At 36.7% G+C, this 10,954-nt stretch overlaps 1 protein-coding gene across 1 annotated transcript in view; it reads left to right on the plus strand.

Annotated features, from left to right (window-relative positions):
* The window catches only part of Gclm (Glutamate-cysteine ligase modifier subunit), a 79,518-nt gene extending 70,069 nt beyond the window's left edge, over positions 1-9,449 (plus strand). Inside the window, exon 4 of the mRNA XM_070089447.1 lies at positions 6,149-9,449. Coding sequence (XP_069945548.1) covers positions 6,149-6,309 — 161 coding nt within the window. The 3' untranslated portion in view covers positions 6,310-9,449. The remainder of the gene's footprint in view (positions 1-6,148) is intronic.
* The last annotated feature ends 1,505 nt before the right edge of the window (positions 9,450-10,954 follow it).

The raw sequence follows: 10,954 nt of genomic DNA on the forward strand, positions 1-10,954 counted from the left end.
AAAGGCACTCCCAGGACATAAGCCTATGGAAGACAGGCTTACTCTGTTGATGTGTTCCAATGCTAGTGGTGATTGCAAAGTGAAGCCTTTATTAGTGTATCACTCAGAAACTCCCAGAGCGTTCAGGCAAAAGAATATCCTCACGGCTAATTTGTGTGTGCTGTGGAGGGCAAACAGTAAGGCATGGGTCACTAGGGACTTTTTCTATGACTGGTTACACCATGCATTTGCCCCCAATGTGAAAGATTACCTAACTGAAAAGAAATTAGACCTTAAGTGCCTCCTGGTGTTAGATAATGCCCCTGGTCATCCTACAGACGTGGCAGAGCGACTTTATGGGGACATGAGCTTCATTAAGGTGAAGTTTTTGCCTCCTAATACCACTCCTCTCCTGCAGCCCATGGACCAGCAGGTTATTGCAAACTTCAAGAAACTGTACACAAAAGCTCTGTTTGAAAGGTGCTTTGTAGTGACCTCAGAAACTCAACTGACTCTAAGAGAGTTTTGGAGAGAGCACTTTAATATCCTCAATTGTGTAAACCTTATAGGTAAGGCTTGGGAGGGAGTGACTAAGAGGACCTTGAACTCTGCTTGGAAAAAACTGTGGCCAGAATGTGTAGATCAAAGGGATTTTGAAGGGTTTCAGGCTAACCCTGAGAGGAGTATGCCAGTTGAGGAATCCACTGTGGCATTGGGAAAGTCCTTGGGGTTGGAGGTTAGTGGGGATGATGTGGAAGAGTTGGTGGAGGAGGACAATGAAGAACTAACCACTGATGAGCTGCTAGATCAACTTCAACAGCAAGAGGCCAGACCTGAGGAAAGTGGTTCGGAGGAGGGGAGAGAGAAATTGAAGAAGTTGCCTACTACAAAGATTAAGGAAATCTGTGCAATGTGGCTGAAAGTGCAAACCTTTATGGATGAAAATCACCCTCACACAGCTATTGCAAGCCGTGCTGGTGACTATTACACTGACAATGTTGTGAAACACTTTAGGGAAGTCATAAAGGAACGAGAGGTACAGGCCACTATGGACAGATATGTTGTGCGACAGAAGTCCAGTGACTCTGAAGCTGGTCCTAGTGGCATTAAAAGAAGGGAAGTAACCCCAGAAAAGGACTTGACACCTCAAGTCTTAATGGAAGGGGATTCCCCTTCTAAACACTAAGACTCTCTCCTCCTCCCATCCCATCAATCATCACCAGATCTTCAATAAAGGTAAGTGTCATGTAATTGTGCATGCCTTTTTTAGTTTGTGTGTATTAAAATTAATATTTCATGTGATAAAAATTTTTTTTTCATACTTTGGGGTGTCTTGCACGGATTAATTTGATTTCTATTATTTCTTGTGGGGAAAATTCATTCGCATAACGATAATTTCGCATAACAATGAGCTCTCAGGAACGGATTAATATCGTTATGCGGGGCTCCACTGTATATGCATGTGCGTGTCTGTGAAGTGTGACCAAAGTGTAAGTAGGAGTAGCAAGATATCCCTGTTATCTAGCGTGTTTATAATCCCCCCACTACACTTCTCTCTTCCCCAGGTGCATACACACTTATAACCCACTTTTTGCATCTGACCCTTATTTTAATCCACATAATCCTTGAATTTATATTACCTCTTCTCCTTCTATAACTGATCCTTTAACATTATTTATAAAATTATGGCACATTTGTCAACAATACCTTTATAAAATTATGTTGCCCTTGTCCACAATACCTTATTATGCAACAGTGCAGAAACCTCCATAACAGTCAGTATGTCTAGGCCATCGCACTGACTGTAAGTGCTCCTTATTTATAATTTTTCTCTAATTCTGGTCTTGTTCTTCAAAAATGAGTTAAAACAAGGGAAAAATCTAATCTTTACTTCCAAAATTATGTTAGAGGAGTGGAAATGCAAAAATTAACATTAATTGTACTGCAGTGCAATTGATCCCCCACTCATCAAACATTCATTTAACATAATTTAGATTAGCTAACAAAAAATTACCTCTACCTCTCTGTTTAACAAGCATTTTCTACTTGTACAATGACCTCATGAGACTGCAAATTGTACATTTTAAAACCAGTGTGTCCAAAAAATATTAGCTTACCACACATGCACAAAATGGTCATCTTTCTTTCAACGCACTGGCCGTATCCCACTGAGGCAGGGTGGCCCAAAAGGAAAAACAAAAGTTTCTCCTTTTATATTTAGTAATACAGTGGACCCCCGGTTAACGATATTTTTTCACTCCAGAAGTATATTCAGGTGCCAGTACTGACCGAATTTGTTCCCATAAGGAATATTGTGAAGTAGATTAGTCCATTTCAGACCCCCAAACATACACGTACAAACACACTTACATAAATACACTTACATAATTGGTCGCATTCGGAGGTGATCGTTATGCGGGGGTCCACTGTATATACAGGAGAAGGGGTTACTAGCCCCTTGCTCCTGGCATTTTAGTTGCCTCTTACAACATGCATGGCTTATGGAGGAAGAATTCTGTTCCACTTCCCCATGGAGATAAGTGGAAATAAACATGAACAAGAACTAGTAAGAAAAATAGAGGAAAACCCAGAAGGGTGTGTATATATATGCTTGTACATGCATGTGTAGTGTGACCTGAATGTAAGTAGAAGTAGCAAGACATACCTGAAATCTTGCATGTTTATGAGACAAAAAAAGACATCAGCAGTCCTACCATCATGTAAAACAATTACAAAATGATCCTTTACAGTGGTACCCCGAGTTTCGGCCATAATTCGTTCCAGAAGGCTGTTAGAGTGCTGTTACCAAATGAATTTGTTCCCATAAGGAATACTGTAAATTAGATTAGTCCATTTCAGACCCCCAAAAATACACTTAAAAAAGCACTTACAATAATACACTTACATAATTGTTCGAGTTGGGAGCTGTACGAAACTCGGGGTACCACTGTATGTACAAAACAAATTTTGTGAATTTGATAAAAAAAAGTAGCTAAGAACAAAAATGTAATCCAAAATTCAGTTATAATCCCAATACAATTCAAAAATTATGGAAAATCAGCATTTCTCTTCTTATTTTTACCAAAAAATTATGAACATACCAGATAGGCACCAAATGATCGTATACCAAAAATAAATGCAATTAGTTAAATAAGATATGAGAAGAAGTTATATATACATTTTCCTTTTACCCTCCCACCAACCACCACCCATGCAGCCTGCTACTGTTTAAACTGAAATACATGTTATGAACCTCCACTTACTCATACCTTTACTACTGTTTTGTTCTCCTGTCTACCTTCCCCCTCCTCACATTGACATGATGTACATTTTTTTTTTTAGACTTGGCACAAGACACAATTTAAAAACCAACTTGAGAATTTTTTTTCAAAATATGTTTAAAGGAGAGAGTGGAAGTGGCAAGTACAATGCCTGCACTTCAGAGGAAGGGTTTGGGATATTGGCTGTTTGAAGTGACATCTACAGTCATATCTGGGCACCTCTGCAAAGACAGTGATATTGTGTGAATGATGATGAAAAGTGATATTTTAAAGAACTTTTCTGTCTTCACTAATTGGACAGTCTGAGGTTAGAATATTATTTGGATGCTAATTTGCTACCTTGTTCAATGTTCAGGTCAGAATTCTCGAAGAAACACATTTATCATGAATTTCAGAAATGATTACTGTAATTAATGATTAAACATTTACACTCAGTCCATATCCTTGTAATTTTTATGCTTTGCATAACTAAGTTTTTCAAATGGCTAATTATAGCCCAGCAAAATACAGTTGTCCTTACAAATTCCTGGGTTTCCTTTTTACAGGTATTGATTATCCATTATTTTTATAGATGAGCAATCTATGAAGAGTTTTGATTATCCATTGGTTTTCTGGCAGTACCCATTTTTTTCAGGCTTGGAAGACAACCTCTAAATTAAAAAGTAACAATAAATTTCATTTAAATTATGATCAATGGTTCACTAGTAATGTATTACAGAGATTAATGTTTCTGAAACACAGAATGAGCCCAAATCTGAAGTAAAATTTGATATGCAGATAATTTTGCATTTTTTTTACAGTTGTTAGTTTAGCAGGACCTCTGAGAACAAAACCCCTCGTGAATTTTTAGAGATTCCTGTATATTCTTTCTTACATTTCAGGAAATCATACAGATCCTTAGACACTCTCAACATTTAAAGAGTTTCTGGTCTTTCTGTTCCAGAGTTTCCTTTTCAGACATGTCCCTCTCTCAACTGGGAAAAGAGATGGGTATAGAGTATAATTGGAAAAAAGATATTAAGATTCTCCTGTTGTAATCTGTATACTCCTTCAGAATTATTACTGAAGTAAATAATTCTGTATTGATTTTTTTCTCAGGCTTTTTCCAGAAAAGTATTTCACTGATGTAAAGAGCACCAGGTTGGAGATTTTTTTTTTTTTTTTTTTTTTTTTTACAGCTTTTATAGGGGGTTGAAATCTTTTCTCTGAATTGGTTTTTGTGCAAGTCAGTTTAATTTTTAACTTTGGTTTCCTTGGCTTTATGATAAAAGGGTTTCAAAGGCTGGACAGCATCATAGGTTTTGTTATACCGTCCTTCCTTCCAAACAAGGGAAGACTTATTCTAAGTTACCAGTGTTCATTTTTAAATCCCAAAGCCTTTTCTAGCAAAGGGTTGGGTCTGAAATGGTTTCATATCAGTACAGTCTTGTTTTTACCTACCATGTAACTTGGATTCTGGAGAAATTTCTCTACAATGTGGCTTTTTGGCTCACAGTTAAGTTTCTCTTGGAATATCTTTATGCAGGCCCTACATAGCCTCTTTTAATTTCTTTTTAACTTCTTTTAGTATTGTGAAGACACCTCAACTTTGCCTTGTCATCTGGTATGCTCAACTTTTAATGAAATTCTTCTTCAGTCCTGCTTATGCACTAGTTTTTCCTAAAGGGCCTTTCAGTCCAGCTTTGCTTTAAGCAAGTTTGTTTTCTAGTAAGTCATTTTATGGATTGACTACTATGAAAGCCTCATTTCTTATTCCATTAGTTTGGGAATAAATGTGAACATTTTGCTCTCTCTAGGCAGGACTTTTTGATGAAGTTTGTCAAGAAGCTGCATTGGATCAAGTTTAAAACTGGCAAGAGAAAGAGCCTCCTCATCTACCACAAGGTCTCTTTATCTAGTTTGGATCCTCTCCATTAGACATCATGTCCTATGCCCAGTACAAAATCTAACGGTTTCTCTCATGAAAATCTCTACCCTTGCAATCTTCAGCATCCACAGAACAAGGGCAACTGCTCTCCAAAGGAACATATTTTGAGCACTTACCAATCTAATCAAGCTTGCTCAAACTAATGCTTCTCATCAGGTACTGTCTTAATAGAAATTGCATCTTCATTTGATTCTTTTTTTTATTATTTAAGTTTTCCAATCTAGGTTAGATCTCATTGGAGCTTCTGCTTAATCTTCATTATAGAGCATCTCATTGGTTCTCAACATTATTGTACATGTGTAATGCTTTGGAGTGGGTAAGAATGTTTCTTTTTTATATGTACAGGTAATCTTTCCTCCACATATTGATTTTGTTCTCTCAAATTTTATTACAGCTCCATTTTCAGTCTTAATTAAAGGATTGAATTGTGGAATTCAAGTTACCATCAGTGAGGAATAAGACTTGATCTTGATGTCTGCTTAATAGTAAGAATTAGTTGGGATCTTAAGTTTGGCCAGTAATGGGAGAATTAATGAAATGAAGGAATTCAGAGCTTTCATATCATGGCTGCTATATTTGCATAATGCCAAATTGTCTCTGAACTGCTACTTTCTTGTCTTCTCTGGACAGCTTACCTGTTGCATCTATCATAGTTGCAAACATGTACTCACTGGTTACATCTTATTCCTCACTAAACATTTTGATCTTCACAAGCTTATAGTTATCATTATTAAATTTTGTTCTAATCATCATTGAAAAATAACAGGTAAAAAAAATCCTAGTTAAACATAAACAGTTTACTGAAATAATGACTGGTACAGGTGATACGCGATCATATGCGTCAGTAGCAGGTTTGTTTATATTTACCTTATATTAGACCTAAGAAACTAACTAATTTTATTTGGTATTATCTGTTAGTATTCAGTTTCATTCTTGGTAAAGTGGTCCACCATTTTTTCAGAAATTGTGGATGAGGAGGTTGTGTCAACTATCACAAGTTGCCTAGGTTTATCAGGGGTTCAGTGCCAGATAGAATGGATTGCACGACACCGAACCATCCAGCAATGTTTTGGGTTGGTAAAAGACAAGGGCTACACGCTTGCCCTGGCATGTGATGGCTAAATGATAAGATGGACTTACCAGAGCAAAGTATTTGGAGGTCCCAAACATGAGTTTTATATGTATATGTATGTTTATGTGTGCACATATAAATACACATGTGCACACACACACTTCCCACACATACACATGTGTGCACACACTTGCATACATACATCATCGCCCACCAAGGTAGGATAAAACCCCACCCCAAAAAATAGGGATAATTTCTCTATCACTTATTCAGTTATTGCCAGAAATTACAGACATCACAATTCAAATAACACTCTGAATAGTAACATCCCCACCAGTCCTTCAAAGTAAAGGCACTTTATTTCCCATCTCCAGGACTCACATTTGACTAACCAATTTCTCTTAATGTTGCCTTGTTCACACTTCAGTAGCATGTCATCCCTAAAACCACTTGCCTCAGTGCACTCAAATCTAAAATGCTAACACACACACTTACTGGATATTCAAACCCCTACCACTTAAAACCACTTTCACATCCTCTCTCCACCCTTTCCTTCGATAACACCTACCCTTGTACCCTGGATTTATACAGCCTTTTGATCATCCTTTTCTGATCCAACCTCTCTAAATGCCAAAAACCACTTCAACAACCCCTCCTCTGCCCTTTGAATAATACCATTTGTAACCCCCACACACTTCTGATTGCTACTTGGGTTTCTTTCATAATTTTTACACCACACATTGCTCTCAAACATGACATATGCACCACCTCTAACCTCCACTACAATATTTAAAGCCCATGCTTCACACCCATTTAAAAAAATGTTGGTTTCACTATATTCTGGTACACTCTGCTTTTTCTTTCCATAAACTTTCTTGCCATAGGCACTTAAACACTCCATGTAAATTTTTTTACCTTCATTTATATTCTATTGTGTGGTTCAGCTCATTTTTCATGGGCCCATCTACCTACACATCCACTCCCAAATATCTAATTACATTGACTTCCTTTCTTTTCCTCTCTTTTGCTAATATGATAAAAAAAAATTATCTAAACTTATTTGTTACTCTCATCACTTTGTTCATTTTTGTATTCACTTTAATTTCACTTTTTCACACCCTCCCAAACTCTTCCACCAACATTTGTAACTTCGCTTTAGAGTTTCCCAAAAGAACAGCATCAGTAAAGAGCAACTGTGACACCTCCCACTTCGTATCAGATTCATTACTTTTTAATCTTGTCTCTCCCCAACATCCCTAGTATTTACTTCATTTACAACCCCATTTAAAAGATATATTAAAGAACAGTGGTTGTTGTTGAGTTTTAAATATTAATGATATCTGTTTAAGAGTAACTATAAACATTTTTAAATTGGACTGCCTCTGTTAATGCAAAGTACTATGTGCTCATTCACATTAGCAACATTAAAGTTTTGGGAACACTGATGTGTGTACATTAATATTGGAGAAATTTTATGACGAATATTGCTTATTGTTAATAGAAGCAGTTCTTGAAGTGTATGTGAAGTGTCTTGTCCTAGGTTGGCAAGTAAAACTTTGTGCTGTGACTTCATAAATGGGTACTATAGTGTATCACTGCACTCATGCCTGATGGGGAATATGGGCTTTATAATCTGTTTGGTAAATGAATAAGAAATATGTGCAACACTCGGGGTACCTTTAGTGTGGAGAAGTTTTGCCATCCAGTGGCTTAATCAGTCTGATACAGAAAATAGTCCTGGATATGGTGGAAGACATGAATTATTATTATTAGAATCAAGGGGAAAACACTAAACCCATAGGGGGGCTATGTGGAAGGTATTCAGGCTTAATTCAGGGAACTGGAGCACAGATCCAATTCCCTAGATCAGGAGCCCCTCACCAGCATCAAGGAACCTTCCTTGAGAGGGGGAAGTCATGAAGTAGTAGTTAGAAAAGGGATGAGTTCCTCAGCCTTGATTGGAGGTGTTCACTCCATCAGTCTTGAGATTTCTTCCCTTAGCCTGGCTGGCTGATTAACAGATGTAGGATCAAACTTCCATCACACTTTGTGCTGAATGACCCACACAGGTTTATGCTTTATGTTAAGAAATTTAAAAACAATATTCTCCATCTTCTGGCACCTACTTTAGATTTATCAAGACTGATGGACTGAACACCTCAGATCAAGGCTTAGAGACTGATTGCCTCAGACTTCTGCATGTCTTCCTTTATCTCCAGGACTATTCTCTGTATTGGATTGATAAAGCCACTGGTTGGCAAAGTGTCTCTGCAATAAAGATACCTAATAAAGATTATTTACAAATCTCCAAGTTGATAATTATTATACTGTACTTGACAAACTATTATTTTTATGGGGCACCATGCTCAAGTGAAAGTTATAATGAGTCAGGATTATTTTTATGTTCATTCTGTTCATCAGAGCTAATGGATGAACAGTGCCTTATTCCAGTCTTGTAATTGCTACAATACTATACATTTTCTTCACTGATAATTATTTGTTGGAAATATCACAGGGATTTTGTGGTGCTTATCATTTGTGGTTTATTTTTATGCAATTAGAATTGTTAAGGCAGATATAGGCATATTTCCTGTGGCCTTCAGGAATTGCACTTAATTTTTGATAGCAAAAGTGAGGGATTTAATATATAATCAAAACCAGATTCAAGTAATGTATTTTCATCCATGATGCCAGTAAGTACTTAGGGTGAGAAAAATTGACTTTATTCCCAGTTGATATTGTTAACAATTGATGGTTCAAATGAAGTCTTAAGAATAATTGTGTACAAATAAATAATGCAGTGATAATTCATCTTAGTGTCTCAAACTAAAGTTACTTATATGCTAAGTAACAATGCCTTTTTATAAAGTTGTGTGGATTTTAGAGTACAGTATTACATGCAAGTGAAATGATGCATTATGTTAAGGATTCATTCCAATAACTTTTTTTGTTATGTATAGTATGAATGTATGGGCAGTTTAACCTGTCATGTCAAATGAGAATTGATTGTTGTATTGAATGATTGTGATTAGACTGGCTTGGAAAATGTGTATTGCCACAATTATTGTGTTGTGTTTGGAGATAGTAAAACCTCTTTAATAGAAACTGCCTGGATGGCATTTTAAACTACAATAATTATATTGTCCAGTTATTGAAATTTAAGTCTTATTTAAAAATTATTTTAAATAAAGTTAATTTACTTATCCTTAACAACAATTTACTTTTTTTTTTTTTAACAAGTCGGCCATCTCCCACTGAGGCAGGGTGACCCAGAAAGAAAGAAAATCCCCAAAAAGAAAATACTTTCATCATCATTCAACACTTTCACCTCACTCACACATAATCACTGTTTTTGCAGAGGTGCTCAGAACACAACAGTTTAGAATCATATACGTATAAAGATACACAACATATCCCTCCAAACTGCTAATATCCCAAAACCCCTCCTTTAGAGTGCAGGCATTGTACTTCCCATTTCCAGGACTCAAGTCCAGCTATATAAAAATAACCAGTTTATCTGAATCCCTTCACTAAATATTACCCTGCTCACACTCCAACAGATCATCAGGTCCCAAATACCATTTGTCTCCATTCACTCCTATCGAACACGCTCATGCATGCAATTTACATATAGTAAAAATTTTCTATATTAAGTATTTATAGTGTATTTTTATGAATTATATGATTTTAAAATGGTTTCAGCTTTCCTTAGATGAAACACTACATGCTAAGTAGCAGGGGCCTCATGAGGGGGGGGGGGTGCGGTCCACCCCAGGTGACACCATAGTCTCTCTAAAGAAAGTAACACTAATGACAAAAACAGTGCTGCAACAACATAAGAAAAAAATTCTTCATTTCTATATAGCCTATTATAGAATTGCAAAGTACAAATAGGCCTATATAGGGAAAATCATTGATTTTGATGATGTGATAGATGATTTTGCAGGATTGAAGGCAAGGAAATGAAATTTCAGATTCATTGAGATGTTACCTGTACTCAAGGTCAAATCGGAACTAGTGTTTTTCTTTATTTTTCAAGTTTTCTTTTTTCATTGTTGGAGATGAATAAATGTAGGATCTGTTGCCTATACTCAAAGTGGTATTTGAGTTTGTTTCCTCAATATTACTATGATTATTTATTTTATCAATAATAAAGTTCAGTTTATGGCCTTTAAACATTCTCATTGCTAAACTTTAGTCACTGGTCATGCAGTAGTGATGTAACTGGAGTTTACTTCCCCTATTCCCCCACCCTTGGATTTCATGGGGGTGACACCAAAGATGCCGTCCCGGGTGACACCAACCCTAGCGATGCCTCTGCTAAATTGGAGTGCCTATTCTTCTGTTCCAGAGGTTCCTTAACTTCTCATGCACTGAAGTACCACTGGTTTTGAGAATTTTTACACCCTCATAGGCTCAACCTGGAGCCAGGCTTTTCTATTTATTGCCGGTTCAACCAGGCTGTTGCTGTTAGTGTCCCACTGGCCCATATTGCCAAAGCAGTCTGGTTGATCTGGCACTTAGTGGAGGTATTGATCCAGTTTCCTCTTGAATACTTCTGCACTTGTTCTGATAATATTTCTGATATCAGCTGGTTGTAGATCGAATAGTCTTCAACCACAGATGTTGGCATATTATTTTTTTATGGTGGTCATGTCATCCCCTACTTTCACTGGGTCTGTTTTATGCTTTTTC

Source organism: Cherax quadricarinatus, chromosome 28 (genome assembly GCF_038502225.1).
Source record: "Cherax quadricarinatus isolate ZL_2023a chromosome 28, ASM3850222v1, whole genome shotgun sequence".
Classification (NCBI taxonomy): Eukaryota; Metazoa; Arthropoda; class Malacostraca; order Decapoda; family Parastacidae; genus Cherax; species Cherax quadricarinatus.